Source organism: Bubalus bubalis, chromosome 1 (assembly GCF_019923935.1).
Source record: "Bubalus bubalis isolate 160015118507 breed Murrah chromosome 1, NDDB_SH_1, whole genome shotgun sequence".
Lineage (NCBI taxonomy): Eukaryota > Metazoa > Chordata > Mammalia > Artiodactyla > Bovidae > Bubalus > Bubalus bubalis.
The window spans coordinates 90794690-90816322 of NC_059157.1; the positions used below are offsets into that span (position 1 = coordinate 90794690).

General features: G+C 40.5%; 1 protein-coding gene and 1 long non-coding RNA gene across 52 annotated transcripts in view; one reads left to right on the forward strand and one right to left on the reverse strand.

The window, feature by feature from the left end:
* The window catches only part of LOC102400543 (ABI family member 3 binding protein), a 295359-nt gene extending 276820 nt beyond the window's left edge, over positions 1-18539 (reverse strand). For 43 of the 50 annotated variants that reach the window (XM_044941166.2, XM_044941140.2, XM_044941123.2 and 40 more), the window contains exon 1: positions 18342-18539. In XM_044941166.2, coding sequence (XP_044797101.2) covers positions 18342-18420 — 79 coding nt within the window. In that variant the 5' untranslated portion in view covers positions 18421-18539. The remainder of the gene's footprint in view (positions 1-18341) is intronic. The other 7 variants (XM_044941181.2, XM_045165305.1, XM_044941161.2 and 4 more) reach the window with 1 other exon arrangement.
* LOC123333208 lies at positions 9356-10435 on the forward strand. 2 transcript variants are annotated; one of them, XR_006550405.1, is made up of 4 exons: positions 9356-9453; positions 9589-9709; positions 10017-10227; positions 10305-10435. It is a non-coding gene; the product is annotated as an uncharacterized LOC123333208 (long non-coding RNA). The 2 variants fall into 2 exon arrangements; XR_006550406.1 differs by having other exon boundaries at positions 9589-9705.
* Positions 18540-21633: the final 3094 nt, after the last annotated feature.

Sequence of the window (21633 nt, forward strand, 5' to 3'; positions counted from 1 at the left end):
GGATTCCATGTGTGAGGGGATTCTATAAGGGGCAAATACAGAAGGTAAAGGTCATCTTGGATCCTATACTTCTATGTTTAATTTTTTTTTTTTGTACCGTATCAAACCAGTCAATCCTAAAGGAAATCAACTCTGAATATTCATTGGAAAGACTGATGCTGAAGCTGAAGCTCCAATACTTTGGTCACCTGATGCGAAGAGCTGACTCATTGGAAATGACCCTGATGCTGGGAAAGATTGAGGGCAAGAGAAGGAAATGATAGAGGATGAGATGGTTGGATGGCATCACTGACTCAATGGACATGAGTTTGAGCAAGCTCTGGGAGATGGTAAAGGACAGGCAAGCCTGGTATGCTGCAGTTCATGGGGTGGCAAAGAGTCAGACATGACCTAGTGACTAAACAACATATCAAAATCAATTACATAAAATAAATTGTATGTTAACATCTTTAGTTATGAAATTTGAGATTTTTCATGGACCATCTCAAAGACCTTTTTGCATGTTTTATCAATATAGTGGTGATCCTTCCAGCCACTCGATGCACCCTAAATCTAACTCAGTGAAAGGCATCTGTCTAGACAGATGGTTCTGAACTTTCATTGGCTCTTAGACTTTTTTTGGAATTTCAATATTTAAAAACTAATACCTCTCCTCCCAAATTGTCCAAATCCACAAGTGTGCTACTGTATGTACAACTTGAAGACTTTTAAGGACTCCTGGAGCTAAGAAAAAGAACTCTTAACTTGCAAGCTATGTACACAATGTTTTCAGCTGGCTGCCAAATATAAATGTCACAGCTCATGTTCAACAAAAGGCTGATGCCCAATACTGACTAAAAGGCTGGCAAGTTAACAGTTTATGTAAGTCAGAATAACAGAGCACTTTTACGTGAAGTATCAAATTCACCTTTAGTTTCACAATTGTCTTTTTCTTAACTGACCTGGTGAAGTAAACTGTTCATACTTTATAGTGGGCTTTTTGAGTTTGGGTTACACTTAACAGACGCTTCAGGCTAATATTAGGCATTAACTTTAACATACATTTACACAAACAGAATGACTCTCACTAATATCTCATAATGTCACCCAAACTTTCCAGTCCCAGATTTAAACATTACTTGCCACTAAACAAGCTTAATTAATGGTGAATGCTGTTCATGCTCCAGCTTGCTATGCAAAGAATGGTTTCTAAGTATAAAGGCAAACAGAATTTCATCACAATAACTACAGCTCTCCCTGTCTCAAGCTAAACATTTTGTGCAGTCATGCATCATACGGGAACAGCTGGGTTAGGTAGTTATAACACAGAATCTCTTATGAGGTTAGGTAATTATAACTCAGAATCTCTTATATGCTGAGCAAATAAAAAGCACAGATTTTTCAAATTTATAGAATTATAGGAAGGTAGCCAATTTCCTCTTAACCACTTTCTTTGAATTAGTGCCCCAGTGCTTGGTACTAGTTATATAAACCAATCAGTATTATTTCTCCCTACACAGTTAATCTCATTGGAATCATCAGTGATAGTATTTAACATACAGATTATCAGATTACTAAATTGGAATTTGGGATGACTATAGTGAGGGTGGAGGGAACAAGGGGAGGGATGGGGACGTAGAACTCTGCATACTTAACAGATTCACTGAGTCAGTGGTTTGCAAAACGTGGCCCCAGGAACAATAGCACCAAAATCACTTGGGAGCTCGTGGAAGTGCAAGTTCTCTGGACCACCCAACCTCAGGTCTAGAATTAGAAACTCTGGATGGGCCCAGTAGGCTGAGCTTTAGCAAGATGATTCTGATGCTTGCTCAAACTTAAGGACCACTGTACTCAGTGATTCCTAGCTCCTCGATACAGTTGGAGAATGATCATCTCCAGGTTTGTCTAACAGCTGTAACTCAATAAAACAAAACTTAGAGGCTTCTTTTCCGATTCCCATCTAATCATCTTCCACAACCAGGCCTTGTGGATGGATGTAGGATGCAAGTACCATAAGGAAGAAGGATAGGTGGGAGAGAGACTTTAGATAAAAGCAGATAAATGGTGGTACCTGTTTCTCCCTTCTTTAAAGAAACAAACATCCTCACAAAATAAGAAAGTCCCAGACTTCCCTGCTGGTCCACAGATTAAGACTCCATCTGCCAATGCAGGGGACGCAGACTTAATCCCCAGTCTGGAAATATCCCACATGCCATGGAGCAACTAAGCCTGTGCTCTAGAGCTGTTGCTTTAGAACCCGGAAGCCACAACTACTGAGCCAGAGCACCTAGAGCCTGTGCTCGGCAACAAGAGAAGCTGCCACAATGAGAAGCCTGTGCACCACAGCTAGAGAAAGCCCAAGTGCAGCAATGAAGACCCAGCACAGACGGAAATAATAAAATAATATATTTTTCACTAAAAAATAATAACAAAGTCCCTACAAAGAGACATCCCTAAAAGGATCTTGACTCCACTAAATGCTTATCCCTGAATTCCACTGAAATTGTTTGATAACATAACTTACAGGAAGTTTACTTAGTGTTAATATCTGTGGTTCCTTTGTGGCCTGTGAACCTCTGGCCATGAAAAGGAATGTTTGAAATGGATGTTTCTGGGATACCACAAAAACCTTACAGATGACATGTGAGCCATGGGTTATGATGACTCTGGAAAACACTACAGTAAATACTTGTCTTAATTTTCTCACACAAGTGAAAACAGATGCTTGGATTGAATGGATGATTGAGAGCAAGTGTTATATAATGCAATTCACCTGACAAATTTAGGGTCTTCTAAAACTAAATGGTCTTCCTTGTAAACAGCTAAGAAAGGCACCTGAAAGTATTTGAGAAAGCACTGACACATTGGTGAAAAATTTTGAAAGTGGGATTTCTTGCCAAGAGTATGTGGAGAAAGAATTTTGACTAGAATATGAAATATTGTTACTTTTTTAGGCGATTCAAGGATATTTTTATTAGTTATTCTGGTGATTTTGTTGTAAAATCAGTATTTTAAATTCAAGTTACCGTTCCCCAAACAGGATAGGAAAAACAGTGAAATGCTGTCTATGAAGAGTTTTGCAACAAGGTTGTTCTGTATAAGAGCAAGACCATAAACCACACATACCAATATGTCAATCAATAAGAAAATCAATGGTGAATCACACCAAATTTAGTCCATTCTAGGACTTTATCTTATTTCATATTTATTTTTGATTTGTATTACAAGGAGAACAGGCACACAGTGTAGCATGGCACATACCTGTGTAAGCAGCAACACCTAAGTTTATATTGTGGATCATTATTACTGTGGAAGGAATGATGCTAAAGCTGAAACTCCAGTACTTTGGCCACCTCATGCGAAGAGTTGACTCATTGGAAAAGACTCTGATGCTGGGAGGGATTGGGGGCAGGAGGAGAAGGGGACGACAGAGGATGAGATGGCTAGATGGCATCACTGACTCGATGGACGTGAGTCTGAGTGAACTCCGGGAGTTGGTGATGGACAGGGAGGCCTGGCGTGCTGCGATTCATGGTGTCACAAAGAGTCGGACACGACTGAGCGACTGATCTGATCTGATTTTTGTGGATCATGGCCAAAAATGTCTAAAAGCCAAGAGAATATATAGTTTCTATGGCAGAGATAGTGGAAGGTGTTCTAAGCACAAGGATGGGAACATTGAAGAAGACATGAAAGCAGAAAATGGGAGGGCTAAAAAGAGTGAGATGAAAATTTGGAAGTCATCTGTTAAGTACAGCAAAGAAAATAGAGAGAAATCGAGATCAAAGAGGGAGACTGGTATGTGGAAATGATATGAAATGCCACAACTGTAGTCCAATTGTCAATTAGAGGATCCTATTTCATGGGAACAGTTGACACAGAAACTTGGTTTCATGGCAATACTGGCTACCAGTCAAATGAAGAGAAACATGGCATTTGAACTGCAGATCCAACTCAACCCCCTGGAAAAGGCAAAGTTCTCTGCAAAGTTCTTGAATATATCAGATACCAATAGCTATCCTAGAACAAAAATAAGGAACAAATAAAAAAGTTACCTTACAAAATAACACTATGATATCTGGCATTTATCAAGCATATGTTATTGCCACACGTAAAGGGACATACTAACTTATACCATAATCAAAACCATTTAAGGGCTTCCCTGGTGGCTCAGTGGTAAAGAATCTGCCTGCCAGTGCAGGAGACATGAGTTTGATCCCTGGGGTGGGAATATCTCACATGCTGCAGAGCAACTAAGCCCATGTGCCACAACTATTGAGACTGTGTTCTAGAGCCCAAGAGCCACAACTACTGAAGCCTGCATGCCCTAGAGTCCATGCTCAGCAATAAGATAAGCCAACACAATGAGAAGCCTGGTCACTGCAACTGACCAGGTTCAGTCATTGCAATTGAACCCAGGTTCAATCCCTGGGTCAGGAAGATCCCCTGCAGAAGGGCATGGCAACCCACTGCAGTGTTCTTGCCTGGAGAATCCCATGGACAGAGGATCCTGGCGGGCTACACTCTGTGGGGTCACAAAGAGTTGAGTACGATTGAAGTGTCTTAGCACACACATATGTGGTATTAAGACATAATATGGTTTGTCCAATCTGATATGCATCAGTTCAGTTCAGTTCAGTCGCTCAGTCGTGTCCAACTCTTTGTGACACCATGAATCGCAGCACGCCAGGCCTCCCTGTCCATCACCAACTCCCAGAGTTCACTCAGACTCACGTCCATCAAGTCAGTGACCCCATCCAGCCATCTCATCCTCTGTCATCCCCTTTTCCTCCTGCCCCCAATCCCTCCCAGCATCAGAGTCTTTTCCAATGAGTCAACTCTTCGCATGAGGTGGCCAAAGTACTGGAGTTTCAGCTTTAGCATCATTCCTTCCAAAGAAATCCCAGGGCTGATCTCCTTTAGAATGCACTGGTTGGATCTCCTTGCAGTCCAAGGGACTCTCAAGAGTCATCTCCAACACCACAGTTCAAAAGCATCAATTCTTCGGCACTCAGCCTTCTTCACAGTCCAACTCTCACATCCATACATGACCACTGGAAAAACCATAGCCTTGACTAGATGGACCTTTGTTGGCAAAGTAATGTCTCTGCTTTTGAATATGCTATCTGGGTTGGTCATAACTTTCCTTCCAAGGAATAAGTGTCTTTTAATTTCATGGCTGCAGTCACCACCTGCACTGATTTTGGAGCCCCAAAAAATAAAGTCTGACACTGTTTCCCCATCTATTTGCCATGAAATGATGGGACCAGATTCCATGATCTTCATTTTCTGAATGTTGAGCTTTAAGCCAACTTTTTCACTCTCCTCTTTCACTTTCATCAAGAGGCTTTTGAGTTCCTCTTCACTTTCTGCCATAATCACAGAAAACTAGTCAATCTAATCACACTAGGACCACAGTTTTGTCTAACTCAATGAAACTAAGCCATGCCCTGTGGGGCCACCCAAGACAGGCAAGTCATGGTGGAGAGGTCTGACAGAATGTGGTCCACTGGAGAAGGGAATGGCAAACCACTTCAGTATTCTTGCCTTGAGAACTGATATGCATAGAGGTTATCAAATTAATGTAAATTTGTGCTTTTTGCAAATTTGCTGATGCCAAGATAAATGAGCAGGAAACCATGATATTTGTAGTCAAGTGGAACATTCAGTATGACACAGAAACATCCATTCCTTCCTTGAAAAAAAATACAAAGTGTGCACTGTCTTCCAAAGGGATGATTCCTGCTGAATTCCAACAGAAGAGTCAGCTGTGAGGTAAGGACTAGGGCCAAAGCGGCCAGTGGTGGAAGGTGGGGGTGGAAGCCCGGAGAATGTTCTGAGGATTCTTCTGGTGTTGAGAGAAGGCGGAAAGAGGAAAGGAGGAAATTCCAAAGGGAACAGAGGGAGAAGGAGGCTGAATGGAAAGGAAGATTAAGAACAAAAAGAGGGAGGGGAGGAAAAAAAAGAGAGTCTCTTGAGGGGACTGATCAGTCACCACATCAGACCAACCCATACCTAAGAATCAACCAAACAGGCCAGGTGTTCACAGGAAAGTCAAATTACACAGAACCACATCCCAAACATACATGGAGGAAAAATGACCAGAGACCATGATCCATACTCCCAAATCTTTCACAATAAAAGGTAAATTTCTGAGTGAAAGTTTCTACCCTGCTGTGGGAGAGCTGAACAAGAGAACAGGAGCTGCTGATGACAAGAATTGTATTTTAAAAATCCACAGTGCCATAACTCTGGTCTTCAGGCCCTAGTCACTGTGAGGCTGATACCTGACAGGCCGACACATGAGACTCTGACCTCCAGCAACAAAGCCTTCTTTCAGCTCAGCCTACTTTCAGGAAATGTCCAGGAGAAAAGAGCATCTAGATCTTTCTCTGGCTGCCAGGGCAGGTGAAGAGTTTCCAAAATTGTGGCTGGTCATCCACATTCCCTCTTAAGAAAATTACTACCAAAAATCTAGAAAAATGGTACTGATGAACCTATTTGCAGGGCAGGAATAGCGGTGCAGATGTAGAGAACAGACTGTGGACTCAGGGGACGAGGAGAGGGAGAAGGTGGGACAAATTGAGAAAGTAGCATTGATATATACACACTACCCTGTGTAAAATAGCTAGCTAGCGGGAAGCTAGTGTACAGCACAGGGAACTCAGCTCAGTGTTCTGTGACAACTGAGAGGAGTGGGGTGGGGTTGGCGGGAGGGGACTCAAGAGGGAGGGGATATATGTATTCATTGGGCTGATTCACGATGTTGTACAGCAAAAACTAACACAATACTGTAAAGCGATTATATTCCAATAAAAAATAAATATTCCCAAAAAATCCATTAAAGTCACCCTAGTATTATTTAGTAGTGGAAGCTAAAAAGAGAACTGTTATTTTTATTATTCCCTTTTTTCAGGGAAGCAGCTCTGATGTTCAGAGAGGTCAAGTCACTCACCAGGCCCACAGTGACTCCTGGATTTTGATAGACCCTATCACTATTTCCCAATATTAATCCTCCCAGTTCATAATGAAACTACAGTTTAGGGTAAACCTCAAAGGCAGAACATGGCCAGCATTGCTTTCCTCCTAATTCTAGTAAGAGAATGAGTAATTAGAAAATCACTCTGCGATAGCAGGATTGTTGGAGTATTTGAAGAGGACGAGCCACAAAAGGAAGGGAGGGGCCGTTCTTCAGATCATCTGATACCTGATCCCAAACTTACTGGCTCGAGATGCTTTAACTCCATCTGGGAAAGTGAAAGGAGAAGGAAACTCTGCCCTGAATCCCTTGCCGGCATATCTGTAACAGGCCTGGATTCCAGAGCTCTCTGCCAGCACGACTTTGGCAGGCGCCCCAATCCCCTCCTTCAATGACAGAATCTGCCTCTCTCAGAGAAGAAAGGCCTGTTAGGGCTTGCACACCCACACACGTGTACCCAGCAGACTCTCAGCAGGACCCTTGGAAAACCAGAACGTTTTCTTATCCGCTAACAGATTGGAAAAAAAATCAAAGGATGTCATTTAAGGAGGAAGTGAATCTGAAATTCCACTTTGGCATCTTGTCGGAAGCGATGTAACCCCTGCTTCGTGCTAGCAGGGGTTCATTCTCCACTCAGAGAGATCTCTCATTTTATTAGAGACACAGAGTAACACACTTGTGTTTCAGATTATAAGTCATCCTATGTGCTCATAAATTATCCTTAACATAAAGCAGGAAGAAGATGAGCTGGAATGCATATGAAAAGGAGAAGTTTTAGTGGCTCAGTCATGTCTGACACCATGGACCGCAGCCGTCCAGGCTCCTACTGAAGTGGTAACTATTCCCTTCTCCAGAGAATTGTCCCATCCCAGAGATCAAACCTGGGTTTCCTGCATTTCAGGTAGATTCTTTACTGTCTGAGCCACCAGGGAAGCCCATGGTTACATGCAAAATTCAAGGAACAATATCCAAAGGCAATTCACATACTCTGTTTACTGAATGTTGTCTTAACTCATATTTTGCATTGACTGGAATCATAGGGTACTTTGTTATCCTTAATATATTATATGAATTCATTTTTTCTTCTTTATGTGCATACATATCACTTAAAACAAGTACATGGCAACACAGTGGGATAGCTTAACTTCTGCAAGTTTGGCTGTTATGTAAGGAAAAAGAATTAAGACACTAACAGGTTCATATAAAAGAAAATTACCTTTGTGTGGCCAACTTGTATTTCAATTAGAACTAATTTCAAACTCCTGAAGGCACGAAACATCTAAATCATTCTTATAATCCTAATATGATAATTGTTTTGTTTCCTTTTTAAAATGTTATTTCTTTTTAATGTCATTTTTTAAATAAAAATATTCACTTACATATTTAAATACACTCCTCCCCCTCTTCCTACTGGTAACCACTAGTCTGTTCTCTGTGTATAAGTCTGCTTCTTTTTTGTGATATTCACTAGTTTTTTGTATTTTTTAGATTTTACACATAAATATTATCTAGTGTTTGTCTTTGTCTGACTTATTTCACTTAGTATAATGTCCTCTAAGTTGGTCCATGTTGCTGCAGATGGCAAAAGTTCATCCTTTTAATGGTTGAGTAGTATTCCACTGTGCGTATATGCCAATAATCCTAATGTGATGATTTTTTTAAAGTTAACTGAATGACAGAATAAACAAATGTAAGTCCAGTCCTGAAAAATGTAGTCAACCGTAGCTTCTCAGAGCTAGCCCTGAGATTTTGTAAAAGTAGACATTTGAACTTATGATCTAACACCAAAAACAAATGTTAACCTTAATTTTAAACATTTTCTTATTTGGCCTGAAAAGGAAGTTTTAAAATTTTTCCAAATAATGCTTCAAAATCCAGGAACAAAGTAGCACAAGATAAAAATTGCCCTTAAGTTGGAGTTACAACTTAAATAACAAAATAATTCACTTGCAACTTTTAAATTTTATCCTACACTCATCCAGAAAGATTTATCACTCACACATACAGATTTTCAAAACCTGTAGACAGTGGTCCTCAACTCTGGCTACATTAAAATCACCTGAAGAATTTTTTTCTCTTTCCCACCCCATGACAATTAAATTGTAATTGAGTAGGGGAGCAGAATAATACTGATATTTTTGTTATTATAATATGCAAGTTTACAACTGCTGAGGAAAGATGCTATCATAGTTATACTAATAGCTAAATATATTCTAAAAGAAAATACTGAGTTTCTGTATCATAGGTGAAGCTTAAATTAGACCTCATTTTTCCCTTCAGTTAACTCTAATCTGACCAAAAGATCCTTGGAGTGGGTGATTTGGTCTGATTTTCTAGTGTATGGGCTTTAGATGTATAGTCCTTGATTGGAGAACAATAAGAAACTTCTGTGAAGGCATCACATCTCCCACCTCCTTTTCAGAATTCTTCAAAGAGGTCTAAAAATCTCAGGCTAGCTTTAAGGCTCCCAAATGTCTACTGAAATCACTGAAAATGTAAGTCAGGCTTTTGTTAGAGCAGGGAAACTACAATCCAGCATCAAAATCTCACTGTGGAAGGTTCTTGGTGGGGAACATAAGCTAAAATTATGAGCAGTGGAGTAAGTCCTGATTCAGTCTTACTGTCCACAGAACTTTTACAAAGAAGGCTGAGACCTTGAAGTTTGCCTGTCTTATCATGTACCTCCCAGGACTTTGGGACCATCTCAACACAAGAAGAGACTGTGGACTATGGAAATACTCAACAGAGTAAGTAAGTGTTAGTCGCTCAGTCATGCCCGACCCTTTGTGACCCCATGGACTGCAGCCCACCAGGCTCCTCTGTCCATGAGATTTTCCAGGCAAAGATACTGGAGTGGGTTGCCATTTCCTTCTCCAGGGGATCTTCCCAACTCAGATCGAACCCAGGTCTTCTGCACTGCAGGCAGATTCTTTATTGACTGAGCTACAGGGGAAGCCCTACTCAACAGGGTATTCTAGTATTAACATTCTACATAGTCTGGGTGCCATGCTAAGAATATATTTTGTGCATAACCTACATTTTGTGTTTTGTTTCCTAGCACATATGGAAGAATTGTTTTATTCATACCAAAAAGGATCTGAAAGAAGCTATTTTAGTTTATCCAGTTGTCTCCATCTCATCCACTGCCAGAGTATACTTTCATCCTCCAAACAAAAGTTTCATTCGACCTTATAACAACTCCTCCATTTACTAGAAAAGCCACTCAGTGATGTTTCAGAAGTACATTTTATGAAGACTGTTTCAACTTCGTAAGTATTAATTGCTGAATATCTGTACGTTTTGTCAAAGAAAATTTTCATTTTGTCTTATGTTTTCTCTTTTTAAGGGATGATGGCATCTGAGTCTTATAAGGAAAGCAAAGCTTCTATCTGGGGGACATTTACTTTGCATACTGCTCTTCATGGGACTGGCCACACTTGAGGAATCTAGGCACTAACTGGTCTCTTGTATATAGAAAACATGGTCCATATTGAGTGTTGAATAGTTACCTTGAGTCTTTGACTAGTAAGATATTTATCTCAGTTCTCAGAGATTCCCTACAACTCCAACCATAGAGGCAGACAAATTGGCAGTTTGCCTGCTGGGCATTTGCCACTAAAGACTGAACTCTGTGAAAAGTAGATGGGGTGTTAATGCTCAAACCAGTGTTATTTTCTGCAGTTAGATTCCCTGTATTCATTGGCTTCTCTGGTAGCTCAGCTGGTAAAGAATCCGCCTGCAATGCAGAAGACCCTAGTTCTATCCCTGGGATGGGAAGATCCTCTGGAGGAGGGCATGGCAACCCACTTAGTATCCTTGCCTGGAGAATCCCCATTGGCAGAGGAGCCTGGTGGGCTATAGTCCATGGGGTCGCAAAGAATCAGACACAACTGAGCCACTAAGCAGAGCATATTCATTGTTCCACCGTATCATTTACTAGCTGTGTGACTTCAAGCAGTCATTGGCTATTTTGTGATAGGTAGACTCTAACATAACCCCCAATAATTCCCATCTCCTGTTACTCTGTAATGGTCTTGTGTGACAGCACCAGGAAGCTGCCTCTATCCTTTAGAATATAGCAAAGGTGGGCTGCTGCCTCCATGATTAAGCTGCATAGGATTGTAATCTACATCCTGCCTGCAGACACATCTGGGATTGTACACCTTGATGAAGCAACAGCCATTACAGAGAAGCCCATGTGGCAAAGGTCAGAGGTAACCTGTGGCCAACAGTCAGTATGGAAATGAGGTCCTCAAACCAATGATCCTCAGAGAACTGAATTCTACCAATAGCCACAAGAACTTGAAAGTTAATCCTTTTGCAGTTGAGCCTTTAGATGAGACCTGAGCTTGGCTGACACCTTTGTTGCAATCCTGTGAAAGATTTTGAAGGGAGGACCCAGCTAAGCCAGACTCAGACTCCTAACCCACAGACACTGTGAAACAAAAATGTGTGATGGGGCTTCCCTGGTGGTTCAGTGGTAAAAAAAAAAATCAGCCTGCCAATGCAGGAGACAGCTTTGATCCCGGGTCCGGGAAGATCCCATATGCGGCTGAGCTACTACGCCTGGACTCTGAAGCTTGGGAGCCACAATTACTGAGCCCACATGCAGCAACTTTTCAGTATTAGCAACTACTGCCCTCGAGTCCATGCTCTGTAGCAAAAGAAGCCATTGCAATGAGAATCCCACACACTGCAACTTGAGAGTAACCCTTGCTCCTCACACCTAGAGAAAAGCCCCTGCAGCAATGAAGACCCAGCACAGCCATAAATAAATAAATAAATAAAAATTGTTTTAGATGTGTGATGTTTTAAGCTGCTAAGTTTGTAGTAATTTATTGTGCGATAATCAATAACTAACATTCTCTTTAGGTTTAGTTCCTAATCTGTGAAATGGGAATAATATATTTCACAGGTGTGAGGATAAAATGAGACTGTGTATATAAACACTGAGCGTTAAACAGCATGCCTGATACACAGTAACATGGTTGTTATCATATTCTTTAAATGGGATTCTAATAGAATATGTATTTAAAACATTGTTTTTTTTATTTTAGCATGCTCATTCTTTGGCTGATACTATTTTTTTTTATTATTCTAGTAATGTCTCATTAGATTATCCTGTTAATTTTTAAATTTTACATTTATTTTTAGATCAGTTTTATTAAGTTCATCTGTTTGCTTTCAGTATCCTCCCTTTCTTTTATACTTGCTTTTATAAATCACAATCAGCAAATCAGGCAAAAGGGAAGTCTTTCTGAGGATGACGATGCAGAATAGTTTGTCACATTTCCTAATGGCCCTCCCTTCATTAGACACCTCACTTTTGTCTTAGCTCACATTAACCTTTAAAAGCATTTAACTGTCTTTTCTATAATACAATTATTAAAGAATTTGTCTATTCTCAAGTACTACCCTGTACCTCATTAACTTTTGACAGACAGAGAGAGACTAAAATTCCTAGTTAGTATTTTATAGCCTGATATAGCAGTCTATAAAACAAAACTAGTGAATGTGTAATTAGCAGCATGCATAGTATGCGTGCTCAGTTGTGTCCGACTCTTTGGGACCCAATGGACTGTAGCCCGCCAGGCTCATTTGTTCCTGGGATTCTCCAGCAAGAATACAGGAGTAGGTTGTCATTTCCTCCTCCAGGGTATCTTCCCAACCCAGGGATCGAACCCACATCTCCTGCATCGGCAGGCAGATTCTATACCACTGCATCACCTGGGAAGCCCTGAAGCCGAGAGGAACCTTATTTTTAAGCACTGGATTCTCAACATGATACTCTTATCATCAAAGAAAAATTATACTTGATCAATTTTTACATTTCAAATACAAGTTTCTTTTATCACAGGGGCTGGATCTCAATCCGTTTTACCTAGTAGGCAGCGCTTGAACAGACAAACAAATCAATACAACTGCCAAGAAACTTCAGAATTGTGGAAGATGCTAAAATAATCCCCCTGTTATTTTCAAACTTGTTTTCTTCTAGCAGAACTATATTTTTCCAATGTACTCTTTAATAGAGTCTCACCAATACATGCCGCTAAGTCACTTCAGTCGTGTCCGACTCTGTGCGACCCCATAGACTGCAGCCCACCAGGCTCCCCCGTCCCTGGGATTCTCCAGGCAAGAACACTGGAGTGGGTTGCCATTTCCTTCTCCAGTGCATGAAAGTGAAAAGTGAAAGTGAAGTCGCTCAGTCATGTCCGACTCTTAGCGACCCCATGGACTGCAACCTACTAGGCTCCTCCATCCATGGGATTTTCCAGACAAGAGTACTGGAGTGGGGTGCCATTGCCTTCTCCAATACATAAATGTATACTACTCTGATAAAAGCAGAATCCATCCACCAGAATTCCTTGCCTTTGCACATCATTCTCCTCCAAAATTCCCTGTTCTAAGATGGAAAAGACCCTCCCTGGGTCCTTACAGGTATCAAGGACCCTCTGCAGAAATGGACTGAGTCATTGGAGTGACACATTCTTGTTTCATCAAAGTGAGGTTGGGAGAGCTCCTTGGAAAGTGAGAGCTGTTACCTCAAGTGAGTAGTTGGGAAAATTTAGAATAAGACATAAGACCCTCTTCTCCAAAGACAACCTGCCACTTCTGCTTTGTAATCGATCTTGGGGAGTCAAGACAGACAGAGAGAAGGAAAACACAGTCGTGTCCTAAGTCAACTTAGTCTTGGCTTCCCCTCTGAGTATTAATCCCTGCTGAGTTGTGGCCCCTGGGGGTGGCCTAGGCTCTGGCCATGCAGCTACCCCTCCACTATTCTCCTCCTTGCCCCAACATATGTTATCTTCCAGCTTTCTGCTTAGGTGCCTTATCTTCTCATAATGTTTGGCCCCTCCAGTCTGGACTGGGTCCTTCCTGGTTATTTTCAAGTTTCTTTGTGCTTCAGCCAAATCAGAGGATGCTCTCTCTGTAGCATAATTATTCTTTTACATCCCTGTCTTCTCCTTCAGCTGATTAGGAAGACAGGTATCATGCCCTGTCTTCCTACCTCAGTGCTTTGCATATACATGGAATACAGTTTGTTACTTGAACAAATGAACACATCTTTATGTAGAACAGGAAGCTGATGTTACATAGAAATTAAAGACACAGTCTGCCACTTGCTTGCCGAGTGACTTTGGGCAAACACTCTGAGACAAAATTTTATGCTCTGTAAACTGAGAGTAATAAAGTACCTGCTGTATAGGGAAACATCAAGCTTTTAGTTAGTTTTCCACATTAAAAAAAACGTAGCCATAAATTACCACAAACGATATGAGCTCAAATAATGTTATCTACAATAACAGAGATGAGTTGTTGATAGCTGTGAGAGTTATTATTATCATCATCTGCCCTGATTTTTTTCACCTTGGAGTCAGAGATATCTATCTTATTGGGTAAGAACCTGAGACCAAGGGCTGCCTCTTTCTTCCCTTTGCATGAGCCAAGAGTCACACCCAAGTCATGACCTCACACCCTTGGACCATGTGATCACATGTGTATCTGAAATGTTCCTCTCTGGTTTTCCTCACACCTGTGTCAAGAGGACTGATCAAGTTAGCTAGAAGTAGTAGTCTTTGCCTTCTGACTGATTGCAATCTTCCAAACACAGGAGTTTCTGCAAAGAGGTATGTCAAGCCTCACATGTCCCATTATAAGCTTTTCTTGGCTCCCATCATTGCATATTGTTCTCTGTGGTTTTTATTTTTGCCTGTATGCCAGGGGGAAAAGAAAAGTTTTATGGTGCCAAGAATAAAGTATCCTAGAGGTATCTGCAACACAGGGGCTTTCAAGGGTGTCAAACAATGTGGGAATTCTTCTTCAAGGCCTGGGTGTTACGGTCTAAACCTCCTCCTGAAACACAAGTTCAGGAGGATCTTTCCTGGAGGTTGTGTGAGGCTTCCCCAGTCCCCACAGAAAAGTTGATCCTAAGGTGAAGGTGCAGCTTTCCATAGAGAAAAGCAATGTTTGAACTTGACAATCAAACATTGGGTTGAGGAAGTCCAGGCTGAAAAACAGTAGAGTCCTTCTCTCATTGCCTTGCAGAGCAACACAACTCCCTTGCCCCACCTTTCACCAAGAACATTTGCTACCCTTCCAGATGTGTGTCACTTTGGTCACAGAGCACATATTATTTGGTGTGTGTATTTTTTTCAGTATTGATCTACTTTTATGCAACCCAATAGACAATTTTTTGAATGCCTGTTATATGGCAGACCCTTTACTGAAAGTTTTGCAACTCTTAGCTCATTGATTCCTAAAATACTGTAAGATAGTTATCATTAATCCCATTTTACAGGTGATAAGACATGCTTAGCAAAGGTAAATAAATGATTTGCCAAAGAACATAGTCATCAAGGGGTAGAGAGGAGAAGAGGTCTGCTAATAATGTATGTAAGTATGTATGCTCAGCTGTGTCCGGCTTTTTACTACCCCATGGACTGTAGCCTGCCAGGCTCCTCTGCCCATAGAATTTTCCAGGAAAGAACACTGGAATGGGTTGCCATTTTCCTACTCCATTAATAATAGTCTCCAACTTTATTTTAAGTTTTCAAAAAGTAAGAAATATTCTTCCAGTATCTTATTTTCTATAACAAAGAATGTGGTTATGTATGTAAATAGGCCTAAGTCATGTAACAAGTGATCTCTTATTTAAAAAATAGTTTTTTCCTATAAATAGCCAGCTATATTTATCAACTATATGCCCCCCCACACACACACCCAGCAGACATGTTCTACACATGTGAAGATTAAGATAATGTTTAAAATCTTTATAAGAAACCCTCTTACTCAAGGGAAGGACAGCATTCACATTTCCATTGCAGAATATAGCTCCTAAAATCTGGAGCGAAACAGGGCCAAACATAGATTTCTCAGTCAGGAACCTGGGATCCGGTTCTGTTTCTGCTATCAGTGTGGGAAAACTACTAAATCTCCCTGCCTTTGGGTATCTTCATTTATAAAATGGTTATACTGGTCCGTGGTTCCCAATTATTGGCCTATGATGAAGCTTTCATCAGTCTGTAGTGAAATGAAAAAAATAAAAACAATGGGCTTATTTGTATAAAATCATTTCTTTTATAAATCTGTTGAAAATGGCTAGCTTTCAAGTATGTCCATTATAATAAAATCCTGATATTTAAAATATATATTTATTTTTACAAGTCCACGAATCCAAATATCTGGGAACCCTAGCCTAGGTGATCACTGTCATCTTTTCTAGCTTCAAAATTCTATCCTCTTCATAAATGACAAATGATATTTAATTAACTTTAAAATAGGAAGGCAAAAAGAAAAGGAAAAAAAATTATCTTTTTTTCTTATTTAGTTCTGTTCTTCCTCAAATGTGAAAGTTAAGCCCCTGACAAAATATTATAACTATTCCACTAGAAGAAAGATTCTTAGTCAAATGAGTTTGGGAAACAATCAGTTGAAAAAGTGGGACAGTTTTCCTCACAGAGAAATTTTCAGAACCTGTCAAGTTCTAAAATCTGCTGTGACTCCCTCAGAACAGAAAAAGCATGAATGGTCCCCAAGTTACTGATGGGGAGCAGATGCCTGCCCCAAACCCCTTCTGAGGACAATACTCCTATTCCGGGAATGCAGTTTGAGAGAGGTGACTTCCTCTAAATGAAAGACCCTCAGCAGCTTCGGTGATAAAGACAAAACATAGCATTAGTGACAAGGAGACTTGCCATTTATTTTATATTAATTTGATAGTTTTTTCAAATTACTAGTCTATGGATTTTTTTTAATTATGAAATAAACCTGGATGAAAATTCTTCAGATTAAAGTACAATGGGCAAGACATTTATCTTGTGGCTATTTTTAACAATTTTCTTTTTACCATAACAAATAAAGGAAGATTGTGTCAAGAGATTTGTATCTAGTGATTGCAACATGAAAATTAAAGCATTTGGAATTTGCAAAAGTCTGCAGTCACAAAATCATGGCTATCACCCCTACACAGTAAGTACAAGGTAAAATAAAAGCATCTGTAGGTATTAAGCCTGAGAAAATCTGCAGACTTTTCTCAGATGGTGAGTCCTTGTTAACTATCTTAGCAGTAGGAATAATTAATTCTGAATGCTTGAGGCTCCTGATTGACTTATTTAAACACTTTTCACAATGATCTAGAAACAAAACTTGATGGAAGAAAAATATCTAATAGTGTATATTTTCATCTTAATTCTTTTATTATTTATTTTTGCAGAATTATCTTAGAGTCGAGAAGGTTTACTCAGCCTTTTTTATTGCTTTTTACATCATCATGTGAAATATCAACAAGCCAAACCCTTCAGCCTTCACACTCTGGATTCAAGTTTCACTTAACACACTGAAGAGAGAATGATTTTCACTTGGGACAAGATGGTCTGGGAGCAAACCAGCCAGAGGGAGGACCTAGCAGGATCTTTGGATATTCTGACCTGAACAACCTCTCTTTCCAACTCTGAGCACAGCAGGGTTTTGACAAGCCCATAGCTGCATTGTCTCTGATATTTTCCATCATAACTGTATGATAAATTCCAGCCTGTTTTTCCTAATCCTGCTGACTACAGCAGTCTGCAACCATAAAAAGTTTTCACAGACTTGGAGTTGGCTTAGAGAAGTGCCTCCGCAAAGGAACAAAAAGAAAAAAAAAAAGAACAACATTTATGTTCAAAGACAGGAGAGAGGCAACCTTTGCTTTTGGTGGTGATGGGCTCAAGAGGTAGTTTTTAATGTCTATTTAAGACATTTTCCTTTTCTTCTGATGACATTTGTAAATAGAATACCAACACTAAAATGAGAACAATTTAGCCAGGGAAAGGGGGGATGTCATGTCCAATGGATCAAACCCTATTCCAAACTCTACCAGAGAAAAAGTGTCTACATCGTAGCTCATGACTGTCCTTCACTGGTGTGCCCTGCCTAGAATCCTTTAGCCTCCAAGCTAACAGGTATGTGTGAGGTTTACACAAAATGATTCTAGTTTCCAACTAGCTTCTTTCAAACATTCAGCGAGTACTGGTTTAGTCTCTGAGGGATAAAAACACCAAACAAGTCTTTTCAACAGACTACAATACCCATCTATACAATACAATTCAATATACAAGTACTGTAATTGGCAACTGTACCATTCAAGCTACCGTGAACACGGCTAAAGCCAGAAAGAAGTTGGTTTGCATTTTTTGCAATAAAGAGATGCAACTGAAAAGTACATAGCAGAAGAGGGGGAGAGAAAAGCAAAAGTTTAAGCTACTTCTCTTCACATTTGAACTGTGACTGTCTGAGAAGAACTCAAATCCCCCCATCTGTCAAAGCAGATCACATTTAATCTCAACATTTAAAAGCTAGTATCTCAAACATCATTTTGAAAACACAAAACATCAGAGCTACTTGCCTTTTGGCAATTTCTGTGCATTTCCCAGAGCTAGTGCAATACTTCCACAGAGAAGTAGACACCCCAAGCTGGAGAGCATGTTGCATTTGCCACCTCACACGGGTAGTGATTCTGGTGGGGGTCCCGCAACCCTGGAGCTGCATTTAAGTGGACTGTCTCCTGGTGACAGAGGCGGCCGGCTGTACTTAGCTGTGCCGTGGGCTTACTCACAGGGGGTGGAGACAAAATGACATCACACCCTTTCCCACACACACACCAGAAAAAAAGAGAGAGAGAGAGAAAGGCATAACAGCAAAAAACCTATCATCACATTTCCTGCTAGGTTGTAACTGTTTGTCTCTTCTCTTCCCTCTATGATATAAAACTTGGAATTATGGTCAATATATATTTATGAGAGAAAAAGTATTTGGGGACTTTTGAAACATGTGATAAACTTTTTAAATATATAAAAAAAGATATCCTTAAAACCATTGGAATGTTAAAAATATAAAATAAAACTGTATTAGGAAGAAAACTGTTTTTAATTATCTAGTGTAGAGAGAAAAGAGTCTTAGTTGCTTAACTGTGTCCCGTTCTTTGTGACCCCAGAGACTATAGCCCAACAGGCTCCTCTGTCCATGGGACTCTCCAGACAAGAATAGTGGAGTGGGTAGCCATTCCCTTCTCCAGGGGATCTTTCCGACCCAGAGTTTAAACCCAGGTCTCCTGCATTGCAGGCAGATTTTTTTTACCGTATGAGCCAGCAGGGAAGCCCCAATTCTTCTTTCAAATGAAAGTAAATTTCCAAAAATTCAATCTGAACCATTTTGAAGTTCCAGTATCATGAGAAACTTTTAAGAGAGAACGCCATTGGCTACACAGGTATTCATAGGCATACATAGATATACACACAGATATATACGGAGTATATATACAGATACAGAGATACAGAGGAATCACTATCATTAGTTGATCCCCAGTTCTGGGACAGGCTCTGTAATAGTGTCTTTACCTACATTCTTACATTTTAATCCTCACACTGATTACACAAAAGATCTTATATTATCCCAGTTATATTTCACCTATGAGAAAAACTGAGCCCCAGGGAGGTTAACAATCCTGACCAAATCCGTGTATTCTAATGGTTAACAATTTGGATGGGCTTTGGAGTGAAACTGACTGGGTATAAACTAGGATGATATGTGCCTTTGAACAAATGTCTACATCTTAATTTCTCATCAACATTGGTTACATTAATAGGCTTGCTCTGTGCCCAGCACTTATGTGATCAATTCACATTTACTTATATTTATTCCTCAAAATAATCCAGGATACAGGCGCCACTATTACCCCCATTTTATAGACAGAGAAACTGGACTCAGAGAGGTAAAGTAAAAGGCCCAAGGTCACCCAAGCAATCAAACTGGCATTTTATTTTATATTTTAAATCGGGGCCCTATTTATTTATTTTACTTTTTGGCCATGTGGCATGGGAGATCTTAGTTCCCTGAGCAGGGATTAAACCTGCAGTCTCTGCAGTCGAAGCACAGCATCTTAACCACTGGACCACTGAAGAAGTCCCAGAGCTGGCATTTTAAACAGATAATTTAACCCCAGAACTTCTACTCTTCATTCTTAAACTTTAAATTGAAAAATGGAGATGACAGTACCAATTTCACAAGTTTGCTGGCGGCACTTTTGGACCGTGCACACCATAGTGCCTGGTTCACAGGAAGAATTTAATAAATGATAATCAATGAAAACAACAAAAATAATGACAATAGTACACCCTCCAATAAGCAGAACTCTGGTTCTAACCCAGGTACATCACCCTCCAAAGCCCAGGTGTGTCTTCTCCCTCTGCATCCCATGACCCTAAATATAGGCATTGCTAGAGTGACCAGGTTAATAAAGTACTTCAAATGTTGCCAGTACATGTATATCAACCCTTTGAAAACAGCTTATTTCACAAGTTTGCTGTAGCTGAACCAAAACAGTAAAAGGAAAATGGAATAATGGTGGTCCAATGAAATTCTAGTCAAAAAACCTACTGAAAGAAAAAAGAAAAATTGAAGAGACAGCCCCATCTTCCAAATAGAGTATGAGAAGGCACATTGTTAAAGTCATTTAGAGCTGGCCCGGGCTAAGCTTTCAGCACAGGAATGCTCTGGCACCAGCTACAGGGGGAGGGGGGTTGGATTATTTAACAGGTCTTTTTCGTCTCTAATTTTTTACTTGAATAGGCAGCTCTCTCAAACCCCAGTTTAGACACTCATCCAGTTGGCATTGCTGAGTCTGCTTCTATATCCATTGCCATCGGGTTAAGCCAGGGAGGCCACTGTACTAGCAGGAAATGACAGGTTTTTTTGAGGGAGGTAAGAAAGAGCAAAAATATTGAAAAGAAGGTTGGTTCTTCAAAACACTGTGAGGGGCAGGCCTGGAGGGTTAGGTAATGGAATTCAAGCATCAGCGTCTGCTTGGCCTGCAGGCTAAATCAGGCCTACATTAGCAATTGTTATTTGCAGATTGGAACTGACTGGGCGCTAATTAAACAAAGGTCAGTCTCCGATCAGTATTTTGTCAGAAAAAGTTGGTAGCATGACTATACCAAGTAGGACAAGGAACATTCAGTGAAGACACAGAAAGTACAGAGCTCTCCTCAAGTCTGGGAGGAGGCAGGCCCTGAAGAAACCAACCGTGTCAGAGAAGCCATTTTACCTTTTCAACAAACACAAAGTTTTCCGTCATGTCCGAGTCCCAACCCAAACATGAGGTAGACAGATACTCCAGAAGCATTGCAAGTGCCATGCTCAAGGAGAAAAATATGAGGGCTGTGGTCGTGTAACCACTGGAGGATTTAAGGCTACTTTTTTTAAAATTGGAGAATAATTACTTTACAATGTTGTGTTGGTTTTTGCCATACAACAATGTGAATTAGCCATAAGTATACACGTTCCCTCACTCCTGAAGCTCCCTCCCACCCGCACCCTTTCCCACCCCTCTAGGTTGTCACTGAGCACCAGGTTGAGCTCCCTGTGTTATACAGCAACTTTCCACTTTTGGTGTTGTTAGTCGCTAAGTCATGTCCGACTCTTTTGCGACCCCATGGATTGTAGCCCATCAGGCTCCTCTGTCCATGTGATTTCCAGGAGAGAATAGTGGAGTTAGTTGCCATTTCCTTCTCCAGGGGATCTTCCTGACCCGGACTTGAACCCATGTCTCTTGCATTGGCAGGCGGATTCTTTACCATTGAGCCACCAGGGAAACCCCACAACTTCCCTCTAGCTATGTGTTTTATATATGGTAACCTGTG